Source organism: Strongylocentrotus purpuratus, unplaced genomic scaffold, assembly GCF_000002235.5.
Source record: "Strongylocentrotus purpuratus isolate Spur 01 unplaced genomic scaffold, Spur_5.0 spur5_scaffold_8, whole genome shotgun sequence".
Lineage (NCBI taxonomy): Eukaryota > Metazoa > Echinodermata > Echinoidea > Camarodonta > Strongylocentrotidae > Strongylocentrotus > Strongylocentrotus purpuratus.
Genome location: NW_022145614.1, coordinates 17,813,295 through 17,832,366, shown reverse-complemented (window position 1 = coordinate 17,832,366; position 19,072 = coordinate 17,813,295). Strand labels below are relative to the sequence as shown.

At 39.6% G+C, this 19,072-nt stretch overlaps 1 protein-coding gene across 2 annotated transcripts; it reads left to right on the top strand.

The window, feature by feature from the left end:
* The first annotated feature begins 6,579 nt into the window (after positions 1-6,579).
* On the top strand, positions 6,580-18,573 carry LOC578102 (NFX1-type zinc finger-containing protein 1-like). Of its 2 annotated transcripts, none has more exons than XM_030975983.1 (5): positions 6,580-7,083; positions 9,277-9,405; positions 10,642-14,955; positions 15,766-15,874; positions 17,099-18,573. In XM_030975983.1, the coding sequence occupies exons 2-5, from the start codon at positions 9,308-9,310 to the stop codon at positions 17,996-17,998; spliced, it is 5,421 nt and encodes a 1,806-aa protein (XP_030831843.1). In that variant the 5' UTR covers positions 6,580-7,083; positions 9,277-9,307; the 3' UTR covers positions 17,999-18,573. The 2 variants fall into 2 exon arrangements, with proteins under 2 accessions (XP_030831843.1, XP_030831842.1); XM_030975982.1 differs by having other exon boundaries at positions 6,580-7,088.
* Positions 18,574-19,072: the final 499 nt, after the last annotated feature.

Sequence of the window (19,072 nt, the reverse complement as noted above, 5' to 3'; positions counted from 1 at the left end):
CTAGCAATTAAAGGAAAAAGGGCATATCAGGTTGGGTAGTTTTTAGAGATGTACGAGGTATTTACCCAGTCGAGTGTTAGTGAACATAAAGAGAGAGAGAGAGAGAGAGAGAGAGAGAGAAGGGGAGGGGTTGGGTGAACTTGGAAGGTGATATCACACTTCTCCACATCCTTTCCCAGTTTCTAGGGACTATTGGCCATTGGCCCCGAAAAATGACAGTACCCCTTTAGTTAATAGACCCATCCAGGGTTGAATTCTTGGGAGAAGGAGGGACAGCCCGGATACGTCTGTACTCCATTTTTCGGCTTGGCTGAAGTGGACCATTGGGGTTTTTAACATTTATTTGCTTATCACAATTATACATGTATCTTAATTGCCCCTCCCCTCTTTTACAAAATTCTGGAGCCTCCCATTCCATCTTTAACACGCCACTAAACTGAACCACCTATTCTAGTTTGACTACTGGATTGACAGTACCTAATACGAGTTGAGAAACTTACTCACTAAAGAACATTTTCTTTTAAGATCAGCAACGCCTTACATGCTTTTACTTTATTTGTCATTTATCTGTAACATAATTGCTCCACATTATATTAACAAAATATTGCAATATGTTCTCTACGTGATACAGAATGTAAGCGGTTTGCGCAAGACCAATCCGACTCGTCACATCTGCATGGTGGGATTGCGCAATACTTATTTAACATGCATGTAAACAGGAAAGGAATTACCAAAGACCTGCGGTGCTGACACATTCTATTGTTCAAGATGAATGTTAGAACGGAAAGTGGTATCATCCGAAAAATAACACTTATAATATATATGGGGCATGGCGGGGAGAGGGGGGGGGGGGCACCTTGTACTCCAGACGATCCTATGGTAAGACAACACAATATTTGATTCATCACGGAAACAAGGGTTCATGTTGAATTTGGGTACGCCGCCCTCGTTTGTCATGCTCAGAAAATCAGTTAAACACCCCAATATATAGGTAGCAGTGGACAAACGGAGGACAATGGTGCACATATTGCACTTTTTGTGGGGCAATTGAGGTAAATTTCCTAAATCTTTTATCAATGTCTGGATACGCCACTACGGGGGTGTATTACCTCAGGAAGTCACTCGTATAGTGGTCTTTGTATGACGATGACAAGAGGCTGAATGCGGCAGTAACATACTGATGCACGTGAGTAGACACCCCCATCTTCCTAAAAAATAAGAAAAATATATTATAACGATTCATACCTATCGCATATAACTATATTGTAAGACATGGCATATATGCCAGCTATAGCTCTCGAATCTGTCTACCAGCAAGACCAAGAGGCAAGAGCTGATGAGTTCAGGTTGAAACCTATATGCTCGGGAGCAAAAAAACACGATCTTTGCAGATTTCAACCTCTTAAAATGCTATCGAGGCACCTTATCCTAGTAGTAGTAGATTCGGAAATAACTCATCTGTCTTTCACATACACATTAGTTCCAATACACCTAAGAGAGAGAGAGAGAGAGAGAGAGAGAGAGCGCGAGAGAGAGAGAGAGAGAGAGAGAGGGGGGGGGGGGGGGTGAGAGAGAGCGAGAGAGAGAGAGAGAGAGAGTGCCTACTAGGCATTGAAAAGGAGTTGGCCCCTGTCCCCCATCCCAAATGTTTCAATCTTAAAAAAAAGTACAGAATTTGGAAAGACATGCCAATCAAAAATAATCAGGGAATTATCTAAAATGCAAAATAGTTTGAATATTTCCCCAATGAGCGGGAAGCGTCGATGTTGCTCTGAATGGTTTAAAGACAAGTATATGGGTTGATTTAAAATCAAGAGTATACGATATTGAAGAGGGGAGGGTGTTGGTGACTGCCTCCCACTCCCGCTCCCCCACCTACCACGTTTAATAGGTTATCTATGACGTATTTCAATGAGTGAATCTCTGAAAACACGCCCTTAAATCTTTGGAATTCCCATCTTGCTATTGCGCATGTCAAGCCGTTGTCACTTTTTGAGGTGATTTCGTGATCGTGTCATAAACTTATTGATTAAAGTCAATAGTAAGTATGATTGCCGAGATTGTGACTTCTTTCGTTATCGTGACATACTTAGTTCTTGAATGAGGTCAATGTATACACATTACGACTGCCGAAATAGAGATTTTAAGAGCACAAGCAAATTCGAAATGTTCAATCAACAGCCGCCGACATAGCAGTGGGAATGCATTTTGAACTACGTTGGCAGATTTGAGAATCCTTGGTAAGGTATGAAAACTGTATGTTAAGTAATTCCTTCATGTATCCACGAGTCTGGCCTTTTCTTTGACAAGATATCAATTATCAAGATCAGACTGCATCTCTGTTCATTTCGTTCATTTATTATTTTATTTTGGATGGCATGCGTTCCTTTGTTTTCTTCTGATCAGACACCATTCATAATGTGCATTGCAACACCTATTCACAACACACAATGGCCATAAGTTTTCTGTCATGGTTGGCACACTTCACAAGCTTCCTTTTAAAACTAATTTGTAAGTGTCACCTCTAAATATCTGCATACACCACAAAATTCAGTGAAAATTGTGTTTTTATATCAGAGCAAATTTTTACGATCAAAATTGCTTACCCTGGTCAATTTTGCCAATTTTCTCTGAGAAAGAACGCATTTTAGTCTTCGACATGAATTGGATATATGCAGTAGTGTTGTTAAAGGCCATAGATGGCTCTATAGCAATATTGAAGCCAACACGAACAGACAGTGATGGGTTCAAGCTTGGTGGTCTCCAATCCCCTACACCTACCCTATACAAATATTTTGTTACGGTATTTATTCAAACGAAATAAGGTTAAAACTTGAGCACTGGCTGTCTCAAATTATGTACATATTACGTTTAAAAATCAAATTAAATTGTTTGAGTTTCATGGAAATAACAACAGTGCCCTCAACTGTATTGTGATTAAAGTAAGGGAAGCAATTGTTGCAGCCAAATGCAAACAGTGTTTGCCAGTTTTTGAACACATAATATCAGCGATAAAGAGTTAATATGATATGGAAAAGTTTACATCTGAAAAGAAAAGAAATTTATTTAAAAGTAGTTGCCTTTTACAAAGTGTATCGATTGTTTATTTTTTCTAATTTTTTTTGCCAAGTAAATCGATGATATTTTAAAAAATGAACTGCAATTTGCATTAACTGATATCTATAAATGTTTGTTCTTTATCATATTTTAAATGGCCAAGAATATCATTTAGAAATTCTGCATGTATATATCTCTTCTTGCATACAAAAATGAATGATATCATTTGATAAAGGAACCCAGTGGAAGGGGAAAATAAATATAAAGATACAAACAAATAAATATATATACTCTAGGTCATCCAGCTGGTGAAAAATATCTTTCGTATCTATTCAAATATGAGATAGAATCGGGACACATAGGTAGTAATTTTAGCACTTTTATTGGTGGATATAAGCGCTACAAAATGTATACAATATCAATATTTCTATTATGTATAAATATCAAGATTTCCGTTAAAGGTTTCGTGGAATTCTTCATTACATGTATCAATTTTCATCCTAAAATACCAATAATCTACTAGTAACGTTGTTACGGTTTGAAGAGGAAGAGCAGTGTATTAGATGAAAGTCGATCACAGAATGAACTTCCGAATTGAATAATATTTACAAGTGACACGTACTTAATTATGGAGAAATTACTCTTGTCAGAATTCGAGAAGAAAGGTAGACATTATATAATACTGACTTTATATCCTCACGGTCCTTTATTATAATAGCATGATTAATTGGTGTTCAATTTTATGATGGACATTGATTCAACCTAGGTGGAAACTCACCAATGGTCATGAAATAGAACAATGAAAAAAAAATGTCTTTTTTAAATTCGTTATGTTTACTACTTTTCGTTTGGACCTAACTTTCATGCCAGATATGTGTGCAGTGTCATATATTCATTTTCGTACGCGGTTCTTGTGATTTTCAACAATATTTAGTCACATTTTGATCGTTTCAAACCTCACAGCATATATCAAGTCATATGTGCTGCATAATCATTACAGGTTCTATTCACAATACTTTAGAATGGTATAACATGACTACAGAACTCAAGTTTTTGTGTTTCTGCTGTTGTTCAGAATCATGTATCGAATCACAATATAAATAAACTTGTTATGCTTATTATCTCCGCTCACTGTTTTACCACATGGTATCTATACTGTTTTATCGAGTCAGTGGTTTTCCTCATTTGCAGGGGCGGTGATCCATTTACAGTAGTAGGGGGGTGGGGGAGCATTATACATGCGAGGCAATATATGACTTTATCTCTGTGTGTTTGTGCGTGTGTGTGTGTGTTTGGGGGAGAGAATCTTAGAGCAAGAAGTTACCTTGCTTAGAGGCCTCACCTCATTCCAACATGGAAACTTCCAAATATTCTGTCAACTGTCATATTATATTCACGAAGTGAGGTAGTCTCTTTGTCTTTTGCATCATGGATTACCAATTCTACCTTTCAGAACAAATATACATTGACTTAGATCGACTTTAAGTTAGACGTAACCATGGCAGGTCATTCATGCCACTGTATGCTATCACCATTAACTGACATTGGTCTCATAAAGGACATACAAATCATGGTCACAATCTACATAAATTACAATTTTTTGAATAATTCATTGTTATAAAAGGAAAATATGACATCTAAAGGTGATACATCTATAACGGTGATAACAAACAGTGACACGAACAGCCTGCCATAGTTAAGTCCCACTTAAAGGCAATAAGTCTTTGTAAAACACCCCCCCGATCTGACATGATTATTAATATCTTTTATTTAATACGGTAAATAAGTTGTGATAGGCGTGACAATGAAAATAATGACAGATGTATTACAAAAAAATAAATTAAAATACAGTACTAGCAATTAAAGGAAAAAGGGCATATCAGGTTGGGTAGTTTTTAGAGATGTACGAGGTATTTACCCAGTCGAGTGTTAGTGAACATAAAGAAAGAGAGAGAGAGAGAGAGAGAGAAGGGGGAGGGTTGGGTGAACTTGGAAGGTGATATCACACTTCTCCACATCCTTTCCCAGTTGCTAGGGACCATTGGCCATTGGCCCCGAAAAATGACAGTACCCCTTTAGTTAATAGACCCATCCAGGGTTGAATTCTTGGGAGAAGGAGGGACAGCCCGGATACGTCTGTACTCCACTTTTCGGCTTGGCTGAAGTGGACCATTGGGTGTAACATTTATTTGCTTATCACAATTATACATGTATCTTAATTGCCCCTCCCCTCTTTTACAAAATTCTGGAGCCTCCCATTCCATCTTTAACACGCCACTAAACTGAACAACCTATTCTAGTTTGACTACTGGATTGACAGTACCTATTACGAGTTGAGAAACTTACTCACTAAAGAACATTTTCTTTTAAGATCAGCAACGCCTTACATGCTTTTACTTTATTTGTCATTTATCTGTAACATAATTGCTCCACATTATATTAACAAAATATTGCAATATGTTCTCTACGTGATACAGAATGTAAGCGGTTTGCGCAAGACCAATCCGACTCGTCACATCTGCATGGTGGGATTGCGCAATACTTATTGAACATGCATGAAAACAGGAAAGGAATTACCAAAGACCTGCGGTGCTGACACATTCTATTGTTCAAGATGAATGTTAGAACGGAAAGTGGTATAATCCGCAAAATAACACTTCTAATATATATGGGGCAAGGCAGAGAGAGGTGGGGGGGGGGGGACACTTTGCACCCCAGACGATCCTGTGGTAATTATGAAAGTAAGGCAAGACATTAATACAATATTTGATCCATCACGGAAACGATGGTGCAGGATTTGGTTCGCCACCCCCGTTTTTCATGCTGGGAAAAAATATCTATTACCCCCTACCCAAATATAGAGATAGCAGTGGACAATGGCGTACATATTTCATTTTTCTTCCAAGAGCATGGGCGATTGAGGTAAATTTCCTACATCTTTTTTTATCAATGTCTGGATACGCCACTACGAGGGTGTATTTCCTCAGGAAGTCACTCGTATAGTGGTCTTTGTATGACGATGACAAAAGGCTGTATGCGGCAGTAACATACTGATGCAAAAAATAAGAAAAATATGATGATTCATACCTATTCGCATATAACTATATTGTAAGACATGGCATATATGCCAGCTATAGCTCTCGAATCTGTCTACCAGCAAGACCAAGAGGCAAGAGCCGATGAGTTCAGGATGAAACTTATAATTACATACTCGGGAGCAAAACAAGATTTTTTTGCAGATTTCAACCCCTTAAAATGCTATCGAGGCACGTAGTAGAATCGGAAATGACTCATAATATACACTTAAGAGAGAGAGGAGAGAGAGAGAGAGAGAGAGCGGAAACAGGAGGCCTACTAGCCATTCAAATAGAAGTTGGCCCCTCTCCCCTCTCCCAAATGTTTTAATCTTTAAACAAAAGAAAAAAAAATTGGAGAGATAAGCCAATCAAATATAATCAGGGAATTATTTAAAATGCAAAATACTTTGAACATTTCCCAATGAGCGGGAAGCGTCGATGGTGCTCGATCTGTATGGTTTAAAGACAAAGACTATGGATTGATTTAAAATCGAGAGTACGATATTGAAGTGGCGTGGGTGTTGGTGACTACCCCTCCCCCTCCCCCACTCACCACGTTGAATAGGTTATCTATGACGTATTTCAATGAGTGAATCTCTGAAAACACGCCCTTAAATGTTTGTAATTCCCATCTTGCTATTGCGCACGCGCGGGAAAGATTCTGGTCAACTCTGCATGTCAAGCCGTTGTCACTTTTTAAGATGATTTCGTGATCGTGTCATAAAATTATTGAAAATAAAGTCAATACTTATCAAGTATGATTGCCGGGATTGGGACTTCTTCATTATCGTGACATACTTTGTTCTTGAATGAGGTCAGTGTATACACATTACGACTGCCGAGATTGAGATTTTAAGAGCATAGGCACATTTGAAATGCTCAATCAACAGCCGCCGACATAGCAGTGGGAATGCATTTTGAACTACGTTGGCAGATTTGAGAATCCTTGGTAAGGTATGAATACTGTATGTTAAGTAGTTATTTCATGTATTCACGAGTCTGGCCTTTTCTTTGACAAGACATAAATATTCATGTTTATACTGCATCTCTGTTCATTTTGTTCACACAATATTTCATTTTGGATGGCATACGTTATTTTGTTTTATTTGTTTTTATTTTCATTTCATTAAAGTAATTCTGATACATAATAATGTTCGTATACAGGTCCGTATTAGTGGTGTAGGGGGGGGGGGGTGCATTTATTATATGAGGTGAACCATTTTGAGGACGCGAAGTGCCCGAGCAGGGATAGGGTGTGGGAAGGGGGTGTCCCTTTGGGCATTTTTCTGTCTGAGATTCAAGTTTTAGGTACATTTTTTAACACCAACACGGCACGCTTTATCTCAATTGAATCTGGAGCAAGCCCATTATTAATGCGGGAGTTCTTCTTAGTGATATTAAGTTGATTTTAATACAAAACGAGATTTGAAAAAAGAGATAGTGCCTTTTACATTTTATTCCAGTCAATGCCAATACTGGCTTTTAGTTGGCTATTTCGTGTTGGTTATAATACGCACAACCAGCCGGCCCGTGTATTGTCATTATCAATTAATTAATTAAATAACGGTCACCGTATTTTTATTTATTTCAGGTTCTAAAAGGGCACTAGAAATGTCTTAAATAAGAATGAGAGCAAATAAAACATGCACTTTTAAGACATTTCCGGTCTTAAAAAAGAACTCAACTATCCCTTTAACGTGGGTGCCCCACGTTAACATAATATTGCAACGATGTTCACTTAGTGATGCAGAATGTAAGCTGATTGCGCAAGACCAATCCGACACGTCACATCTGATGGTGACATTGCGCAATACCTACTGAACATGCATGAGAACAGGATTTGGATTACCAAAGACCTACGGTGACGACACATTATATTTTTGAAGATGAATGTTAGAACGGAAAGTGGTAATATCCGCAAATAACACTTACAACATTTAGCGGGCAGGGGGAAGGGGAGGGGAGGGGGAGGGGGAGGGGGGGGGGGGGGGGGAGGGCGGGGCTGCGACCCAGACAATCCTGTGATAATTCTGAGTGTAAAGTAATAGAATAATAAAATATTTGATTAATCACGCGAAAAGAGGGTGCAGAATGGATTTAATACGCCCCCTCCCCATTTTAAGGCTCATAATGTCAATATAAAAACCCAAATATTCTTGATGGCTGTGGACGTCTGAACATGAAGGACAAAAAAAGCACTTGTCTCACTTTCCTTCCGGGAGTGTGTCTTCATTCAGACAATGGTCATTTGGACAACTAATCCCCCGGAAAATTACCCTCTAGAACGATTAACCCATGTGGACAATTACCCCCCGGAAAAATTATTATCAGGGTGGACTTCCCCTTTAATGAATAGGGGGGGGGGGGAGGGGCTTTGAAAGGGGTTTATTTTCAAGGGGCGGGAGGGAGGGGGTAATTGTCCACCATATAGCTCCGTTTAGTCTCATTTCACAACGCCCCCTATCGTCAGAGTCAGCAGCCTAATATGTTAGCCTATGGAATTTTACCTAATGAAATTTGGGGGGGGGGGGGGGGGGGGGGGGGGGGGGGGAGGGTCGTGATTGTCCGCGGGTGGTGATTGTCCTATGCCTCTCATAGCAGTCAATATATCTATAATATATGGCTGGCTTATTCTTACGCTTGTAAAAGGGAAGAAGAAAAAAAACTGCGAAATAACTTAATAATAGGCGATGAAATAGGGCAACGGGTTTGCATTGAATATGTTATTATTTCTATAAAACAATATATATATATATATATATATAACCTTACATGAAACATGAAGTGGACATTATAAAAATCCTAACCCTAACCCTAACCCTAAAACCTAACCCTAAACCTAAAATTTACCCTAACTCTAAACCTAATCCTAACCTTAGTGTCTACTTAATGACTCATTTTTTCACTCCAAATGTCTCTCCAATGACGCCTTTAGTACATTACATATATAGAGAGAGATATATAAACAAATTGGGCCTTCTATGAGAAATAAACGCCAAATTGTCCTCCTAATGACAATGTCTACTTAATGACTAATTTTTCCACTCCAAATGTCTCTCTAATGACGCCATTAGTAAAATATAAATACAAATTGTTATTTCTTCCCTCGGTAAATCATACTGTTGGTTATGTTTTACTCTAGACGACGTAAGGTGAAGAGCACGATTTGGAGGATGGAACGTGAGAGAGGTGGACAGCGGGTTGATTACCATGGTGGAAGAGGAAGAGGGGGGCGAGGGGGCTCCTACAGTGCTGGAGCTGAAGGAAATGGGTGAGCCGCAATTTCAAATGACCTCTGATACCTCAATCACACTGACAACACCGACTCCAGAAGGACAATAGAACACCAACATTATGATAGACGCATAGAAAGCATACTACACTGAATGGTCAAGAATTTAGTTGTTCGAAGTCGGTTGCGGACGGTTTGACTGAGGTATAAATGAAGCATAAAACGCAAAATGGATTTCCAGAAAATGGTTACAGACCTTTATGAAAGTGACTTTTATTTTTATAAAGAACTTTTGGGACAATTGCCGACATTGTTATTTCCACGTCACAGAAAAAAACTAAACGTTTGCGAGCCTTTGTACAACCAAAGCATATTATTGATTATCTCTTGGTGGTGTTCCTTTTTCTGAAATGATCAAATGTTTTTAGAAAATATAGGCTTACATGGGAAAATATGTAAATGGATACATATTGCATATGTAGCTAAATAATTAATAAATTTGTTAGTATATTGTAAAACAATACTCGGTTGTTTCCTACAATAAATTGCTCACGTCATAGTGATCGACATATGACTAAGCTAAAGATGGTAAGGAAATTATTTGTACGAAAAACTCCTTGAAATACATTATTTTGTTGCATGAACTTGTGATATATTTCAAACCCATATTTTTGACAATTTACGAACGCAATATTTAAAATCTGGAATGTTTCAGTGGTAATTTCACCAAGAAATTATAAGTTATAATGACTTTAATGTTCGTTGTAAAATGTAGGAGCGAAATGTATATGTTCATAATAACATTAGGAAATTGGTATGCCTTACCCAAACAGTCATAAATTTGCAGTCGTACCATACATTCTTGTGAAATTCACATCGAGTTGCAGGAGACACTGCTACAGCATAGCATACAAAGTTTTATTGAGGACAGTTTTGTACTTTTGATATTTTGCTAATTAATATCTCCTCGCATTTGTTTGGGTATACCCTGTATTGGACTAAGGAACATGAGAAAAAGGATGAGCACAAGAAGCTAAGTTCAAAGAGGAAGTTGAAGTTGTTCACACATCTTTCATGAATAACAATATATAAAACATGTAGTGAGAAGTTTGCATTTTTCATAGCTTTGAAATATCAATAAACGACTGATATTTTATCATAAACCAACAGTTTCTGGAGAGGATATACAATTGACTTTTCATTATTTTGATAACGTAGAATATAAACTTTAATGATTACTTGTGTTTGCTCTTTATACATTTTTCAAAAATGTAGGGATCGGCGCAGCGAGCCTCACCACAACCAAGCGAGGGGCCCTCGTGTGATTTATCCAGTAGGCTATAAAAAATTAGAACAGCTCCTGTCTAAAGACCCTGACGACGCAGTACAAGAGTTAGGTTCTCTCAAGCAAGGTCTGGGCAAGCTTCTAGAAATGACGGATATACGCTATGACGTGATATCGCTGTTGTTTCAGGTCTTTCATCATGTCTGTCAGGCGCAGGTGTCCAATGAAACTATCAACATGCTGTTAGATATGCTCGGAAGGAAAAAGTTCATCAGCAGACATCTAACAAGCCATCTTTTTGCGATGAGGACCGAGACAAGCCAGACCAAACTGCGGGTTATGCCTAGATGCATTCATGACATCGCAAATGTCCTGTCAGAGCTACAGCAACGCCTTCCAAGTTACTTGACAGATGTTGGAGGTGCTGCGTCACTCCTTGAAGATGCTGTCAGATACGCAGGGAAAAGGAACATACTTGTCGATGAGAGGATTCAAGAAGAGGTACGCCAACTTGTGAAATTTAATGAGACAATCCAACAGGAAAGAATGAAGAAGCCACGTACGGCCATCGAACCCACAACACCTCCTCCAGATAATTTCCGTGAGCACAGTGTGTTTCCAACCTCTAATGAACTGACAGATAATTCTCTTCGTCTTTACCTTCGAGCAAACATTACGAAGGGAAAGTATGAAAGTGTTGAACATTATCTTGACGTCCAATTTCGTCTTCTTCGAGAAGACTTTGTCCGCCCACTTAGAGAAGGCATTAGTGAGTATAAGATGACAACAGCTCGACCAGGGAAACGAGACATACGCTTCCAAGACATCCGTCTATACTATGATGTAACATTAGACGAACCACTGTACTCACAAAGTGGAGTTACGTTTAGGATTCACTTCGATGAGTCTAAACTCAAAGGCGTTCGATGGGAATCTTCGAAGCGACTGATCTATGGTTCACTCGTCATCTTGTCACCTGATGATTTCAAGACCCTCGTCTTCGGCACAGTTGCAAACCGAAAGCCTGAGGATTTGGCTAAAGGCTTCATTGAAATCAAGCTCGAGAGGGACGAAGAAATTGCAGAGATCTTCACTGAAAAGACATTCATCATGGCAGAATCTTCAGCATACTTCGAAGCTTACCGACATGTCCTGAGCCGCATACAACATGTCACTGAGCAGTCAATGCCCCTAACTGATTACATCATATCAGCATCAAGAAATGTTCGTCCACCTGCCTACATCCGGAACAATCGCTCCGTTGAATATGACCTATCATCCATCGTCTCTGATGATGTTCCAAACGCAAAGCAAACCGCAATGCGTATGAAGACCGTGATGATTCTCGATGATCACGAATGGACAAGACTAGGGAACACTGGTCTTGACGAGTCCCAGCTTAGCGCAGTGCAAGCAGCACTTACTCAAGAGATGGCGGTTATTCAAGGCCCACCTGGCACTGGAAAAACCTACATCGGGTTGAAGATAGTTCACACTCTTCTCGAAAACAAGCGCATTTGGAAAGAAGGTCAAGTTTTAGGACTGGCCGGACCCACATGCCGTGCAAACAAACCAATCCTACTCGTGTGCTATACAAACCATGCTTTAGATCAGTTTCTGGAAGGAGTAGCAACTTATAAAAGTGAAGGTATCGTGAGAGTTGGTGGCCGGAGTTCTAGCGAGGCTCTGAAGCGGTTCAACCTCAATTCACTCAGGAGCTCAAAGCTTCGAGAAGAGACACCCCGCCACGTGCGACGTAGAATTTGGGAGGTTCATGGAGAAATCGAAAGTCTTGGGAGAGAAGTCAAAGGCCTTCAGGACAAGATTAACCATACGAAGAAGGGACTTCTCCATGAAAGAGTACTCATGAAGCACATGACTGACGCACAAGAAAGAAGCCTCAACCAAGGGAATGTCTATGCAGTAGGTGGCCAGTCCCTTATCGTCCATTGGCTCCTTGGTAATATTCAGATGAGATGTCCACCTGAGGAGCTTGATGTTCCTGAAGATATCGGACTAAAAAATGAAGACGAACATGACGAAGGAGAAGAAGAGCTCGATATCTTAGAGGAGGCTGATCTTCTTGAAGAGATGAGACACCTGGAAGTTGACGACCAACGAAGTACAATTTTCACAGGCGATGCGAATGCCAACTTCGATGATGACACTTTGGCTTTCCGACTTAACGATCTTGACAACTTGGAAGCGGGAGGGTGGCAACAAGACCGACGGCAACTCAGGAAAAGGAAGCACAACTTGGAGAGAAAACTCAGGAGTAATGAAAGAATGTCCGACCAAGAAGCAAACGCCGTTAGGGATGTTTGGGGTCTTGAAGAAGGAAAGCGATGGAGATTATACCGATATTGGGCTCATTTACATCGCCACGAATATTATCTTCAGCTCGTTGTTATGCAACGGCAATTCACAAAAGTTTGTCAGGAGCTACGCGAGGCACGCAGTCAAGAAGATTTTGAGATCCTCAAAAGTGCCTCAGTAATTGGAATGACAACAACTGGAGCTGCCAAGTTTCATATGCTTCTTCAGAGAATCCAGCCGAGGATTATGGTGGTCGAGGAAGCTGCAGAGGTCTTAGAAGCCCATATTGTGACAGCATTGACTGAGTCATGTCAACATCTCATATTGATTGGAGATCACCAACAACTTCGGCCAAGTCCTACGGTCTTCAAATTAGCTACGCAGTATAACCTGGACATATCTCTGTTTGAACGTATGATCAACAATGATGTACCTTACCAGCGACTGGTTCTACAACATAGGATGAGGCCTGAAATTTCCCGACTCATGAGAATGGACAGATTGTACCCATCTCTCAAAGATGACGACTCTGTGAAGGGGTTCGACGATATCCTGGGGGTTACGAAGAACATCTTCTTCCTTCATCATGAAATGGAAGAAGATTCTGTGGATGAAATGAAGAGTCACTCCAACATTCACGAGGCCAAGTTCTTGGTAGGACTTTGTAGGTACTTCTTGCAGCAGGGCTACCTTCCAAATCAGATCACCATATTGACTACCTATTCAGGTCAACTCTTTGCCTTCAAGAGGAGAATGAAAAAGATTGACTTTGAAGGTGTCCGAGTTGCTACAGTTGACAACTTCCAGGGAGAAGAAAACGACATAATTCTACTCTCTCTCGTTCGCAGCAACAAGGAGGGAAGTGCTGGATTCCTGAAGATCGACAATAGAATCTGCGTAGCGCTCTCGAGAGCAAGAAAGGGTCTGTACTGCATCGGAAATTTCAAACTCCTCGCACAACAAAACCCAACTGGGCCAAGCTTGTGGAGGGAAATCGTGAAGGACGCTGAAAAACAAGACACCATCGGAAAATCCCTTGTACTCCAGTGCAGAAATCATATTAGGACACAAAATGAGGTTTCAAGTGAAGCGGATTTTGCAAAAGTCCCAGAAGGCGGTTGTTCCGTACCATGTGAGGCACGTCTTACATGTGGTCATGTTTGTAGAATGCCATGCCACCCTGCCGACATGAAACATGAAAAGTACAAGTGCTGTAAAAAGTGTACTCAGACAATTTGCCCCTTAGGTCATCTATGCATGAAACAGTGCTACCAGCCTTGCGACACGCAATGCAAAAACCCTGTCGACAAGACACTGTCTTGTGGTCACTTCCAGAAAGTGCCTTGCTACAAAAGCAGCTCAGAAGTAGTTTGCGAATCTCCATGCAGCAGAAGACTGAATTGCGGGCATCAATGCAAGGAGCCGTGTGGCAAGAGCTGCACAACTGCCTGTGACGAAATGATTCGTCGGTCTGACTTTCCTTGTGGCCATAATGTCCTCGCCAAATGCTCTGCCGGTCCTGAGTCCTGTTCGAAACCATGTAATACGATTCTGAGTTGTGAACATCCATGCAAGGGTTCATGCGGCGAGTGCCGCCAAGGACGTCTTCATGTATTCTGCCGAGAAAGATGTGATCGTACACTCATTTGCGGTCACCCATGCCGGTCGACATGTGCGGCAGATTGTCCACCATGTTCAAGGAAGTGCGAAAACAGATGTCAACATAGCAAATGCAAGAAAAATTGTGGAGAACCTTGTGTCCCATGTGCTGAAAGGTGCATATGGCGATGTCAACATTTTCGTTGTGGGGCACAATGTGGAAAACCATGCGACAGACGTGCGTGTGATGACCCTTGTACACTCTTGCTGAAGTGTGGCCACCCTTGCATTGGACTCTGTGGCGAACCATGCCCCAAGAAGTGCAGAATCTGTGATAAGGAAGAAGTAACAAGGATCCTCTTTGGCGGCGAAGACGACAATGATGCTCGGTGAGATTTAATTTTTCACATTTTTTGCACATACATGAAGTAGAAAGATTTTAAGGAGGTTGGGTCATAAATATGTCACAAGTCCTTAGATTTATGTTCATCTATAAAAGAAAACTGAAAATATCTAGTGACAAAGTTTTGGTAGCGAAAGGAAGAACATAAAGTGCTAATTGGAAGAATGAGATGCAAATGCTTGACAGTTTCGATAAGCATAAAAAAAAAATATATACAAAAAGGTACGATAATAACCAATGACGATATAATATACAAATCATAATTACTTGTGGCAAAATTTTTCAGATTTCAAAGATTTAAAGATAAAGACCAGTTCTGGTCATGCGATTGCATGGTGAAAGAAACGTTGTGGAATCGATCAGAAAAGGTTGATCATCTAGCATAAGTAGTTTTGGTGTGTACTGCAAGGTTCTGGATTCATCAAAATGATAGGATATTTGGCCCAGTCTTCGTAAATTTACAAGCACTGTACACAGAAAGATGTATATGGGACTACGCACACGTGCGCGACACGTGCGTTTATCTCTCACACACCAATAGATAAACTAATTTACCAAATATATCAATTAGTAGGCGGTTTCCCAGCAAAATTTGTATCATCATGTATTAGTCAAAACATATTCTTTCACATGATTGGTAATAAGAGCTTCCATTTCATTTTTTGAAATTGGGGCGTTTCCAATACTGGTCTTTACCTTTAACAATAATATTTTTTCTTAAGTCTTGACAAATGAATGGAAATACATCAGTCACGCAAATAAGACGGTACGTCCATTATCATCTCTACTGTTTCAGGTTTGTGGAGTTAGAGGACTGTAAACACGTGATTAAAGCGGATGCCCTGGACCAATGGATGAAGACGGAGAGTGGAAACAAGGACAAATCAGGGGCGATCTCCATCAAGGTAGCCAAGAATTGTTTGTCGTTAAATTTTGGTTTACAGTTTTGCTGTTTTGATAAAAGGAAATTTGTGACGACTTTTCATTTCTGTTTCGACACATTTTTAGAATAATAAGAGGTTGTCTCCTTAGTCTGATATATTTCACGTGATCTAATCTATCATTTTCCAATGCTCCAATAAGAAAATAAGGGAAACGCTCTCGGCGGTCTCGCCTGCATTACGCAATTCGATATGATGAAAAATTGAGGTTGGAACATTATTTATAGGCAGGGTGGCCCATTAGCAGGCCCCCCAAAATGAAATCCTCTGAATATAATCAGCATTTTGAAGTGAATATTGATCAAGAATCATCAGAAGAATATTTACTATTAATTGTACCAGGATCGATAACTTGAATGAAATATGAACAAATTAATTAAACAAAAATGATTTATTAATTTTCATATTAAGTTGTGAAAGCATACATGTAAATCAAGTCTACTGACCGAAAATGACCTTTGACTTTGTGACCTGGAATTTGTGTCATATGATTTGTGATACTTGATAACCCTTGGGTACAAGTTTCATGGAATTTGAACAAATTGTTTTGAAAATATGCTAAAAATTCAAAATCTTGATGTTAATGCCACAACAAAGTCTAAGTATGTTGACCTTAGATGACCTTTGACCTTAACTAAGTGACCTGAAAATCTATACTCACATGTTTGGGGATACTTGATGACCCTATAGTCCAAGTTTCATTGACTAAGAACTTATACTTTCAAAATTATATTAAAAATTCAAAGACTTAACCTTAGGTTAAGTTTTTGATGATGATGCCACAACATAGTCCAAGACTGTTGACCTGAAATGACCTTTGACCTTAATTTTGTGACCTGAAATTCTACTCACATGATTGGGGATACTTGGTTACCCTATAGTCCAAGTTTCATTGACTAAGAACTTACAGTTTAAAAATGATATCAAAAACTGAACCTTAGGTTAAGTTTTTTGATGTTGACGCCGCCGCCGCTGCCGCCGTCACCGGAAAGCGGCGCCTTTGTCTCGCTTTTTGCTACGCAGGCGAGACAAGAACGAGTTTGAAGTAGTTGAAAGTAGTCTGAAGATGACAATGTCAATATAGATTCATTTTTCTAAACGTAATTATATGCTACATTTAAGAGGAATCAAAAGGCAATGCTTCATCAAACTAAGCCATTTCAGAACTGTGTTTGATTCCTTTGACAGCTGAAAGAATGTCCATGGTGCAAAACTCCGATCAGACGCAATCTGCGATATGGAAACCTCGTCAAACAAGCACTGAATGACATCAATGCCGTTAAAAGAAATATCTTCGGCAACGAAAGCACAATCCACTATCTCCGTCAGAACCTACAAGAAAAACTTCGAGAAGTTGAGATCATGGATATGTTCATGGCTATTCATGAGAAACTGTTCCTTCAAACGATGGATGCCCGCCGCTTCTACGACATGGTCAGTTCGACGTCTGCGTTGAGCCATGGACAAATCACCGCTTTGAAAAATAGAGTCTGTTTTCTGGAGGAAATGAGAGACGTGGCTGAAGCATTGCAATCGCTGCGATCTCCATCCCTAAATCAGCAGTACGTGAATCAGATGAAGAGTGAGATAGGTGTCATGCAGACTTGGTTGTGCCAGGAGCCCATCAACAGGATGTCCCAGCAGCAGACCGATGACGCCAACAGAGAAGCAAAGAGGCTCCACCTAGCCCTGAATCTCTTCCGGATCCTGGTCGAGGAACCAGTTGCTCGTGACAGAGCCAGCGAAGAGGTTAAGGCCGCCGAGCTTCAACTCTTTGACGGGAAGGCTTTGACTGCCCAGGGAGCAGATCAAGTCAAAAGTCTACTCAAGAAGATCGTTTCCAAGTCCGGTGGGTTGGGAATTAGCGAGAAAGAGAGGAAGGATATAGTCGCCGCCATAGGTCTGACCCAAGGTCATTGGCATAAATGTCCTAGGGGGCATGTCTACGCCATTGGGGAATGTAGTGGGGCCATTCAGATGGTCAGTTGCCCTGAGTGTGGTCTAGAAGTTGGGGACACATATTACCGTCTGACAGAGGGGAATATGGCTGATTCAGAAATGGACGGGGCGCGACATTCAGCATGGTAAGAGGAAGCTAATAATACGGGGAATTTTGACCAGAATAATTTACATTATAATTAAAAGTCTTAAGCTGTACAATATTTCATGTATCGTAGATAGCTTTCCCCCTTCTTTCTCCGATATCCCTCTTATTCAGTTTAAATATATAAGATGTTCGGCATTTCAATACCAGTTGTCGACAGGTATACCGTCGAACATTATATGAAGTAGAAGCCAACTACACCTTCTTTGTCGTGCTGATGTAAAGAAAAAAAAAATAACATGAATTTAGTTATTTGAAATGTTTTTTTTGTGTGATTTCGTCCGCGATTATTTTAATCAAGAATCCAGAATACAGTAACTGTTCAAAGTGAAAAAAACTTAACAATTGTTGCTTTTAAGTACAAAACAATGAAGCATTCAAATATCAAAACACAATGTATATATCATACGGGACTTTTTAGTAAATGTATCGATAGGATTGCTATTTGAATCATTATTCTCATGATATTTCTACCAGTGTACTATACTGCTTCACATTTCAAAAAGTACATGTAAAAGCTTTATATTAAACGACTCTCTGCGATGTGTTGAATGAATTAATAAATAATAAAAATTGACCAATGGCAACCTGTATATGGCGATATTAAATAGCATGTTTCTCATATGCCCTTTCCTCATTATATTATTCAAAAATTATTTTTGTTGTTGTTGATATAACCATTTCAAATATTGATGATACCAGAAAGAACTATTAGTCGAATGTCATATCAAGATATTTTCATTTGTAATAAAAATAATTGGACAAAAGTTCAAAGTCAAACGGTACACATAACATGGAATCACCTTATAGTTCATTGAACTATAAAATAACAAGACAAGAATTAAAAAAAAACATTGAACTGATGGTATTTGCACGGTCAATATAGACATTCGTCATCCTCACGTCACATCCATTTTATTAAACTTATTACATGTTATAACAACTGTTATAAGCTACTGGAATCGTTGCATTTGATTGGCTATGAGCATCTCTTCTTTTGCTATTTTGATCGTATATTGTATAGGATTTCCCGGCCAAATTCGCGAGTTTGTCATTAA

What these genes read in the sequence shown, in the direction of transcription:
- LOC578102 (XM_030975983.1), top strand. Translation starts at nt 9,308, where the DNA reads ATGGAACGTGAGAGAGGTGGACAGCGGGTTGATTACCATGGTGGAAGA. An exon ending in GAAGACGACAATGATGCTCG is followed by an intron (nt 14,956 to 15,765) that starts GTGAGATTTAAT and finishes CTACTGTTTCAG; the next exon opens with GTTTGTGGAGTTAGAGGACT. An exon ending in CAGGGGCGATCTCCATCAAG is followed by an intron (nt 15,875 to 17,098) that starts GTAGCCAAGAAT and finishes TTCCTTTGACAG; the next exon opens with CTGAAAGAATGTCCATGGTG.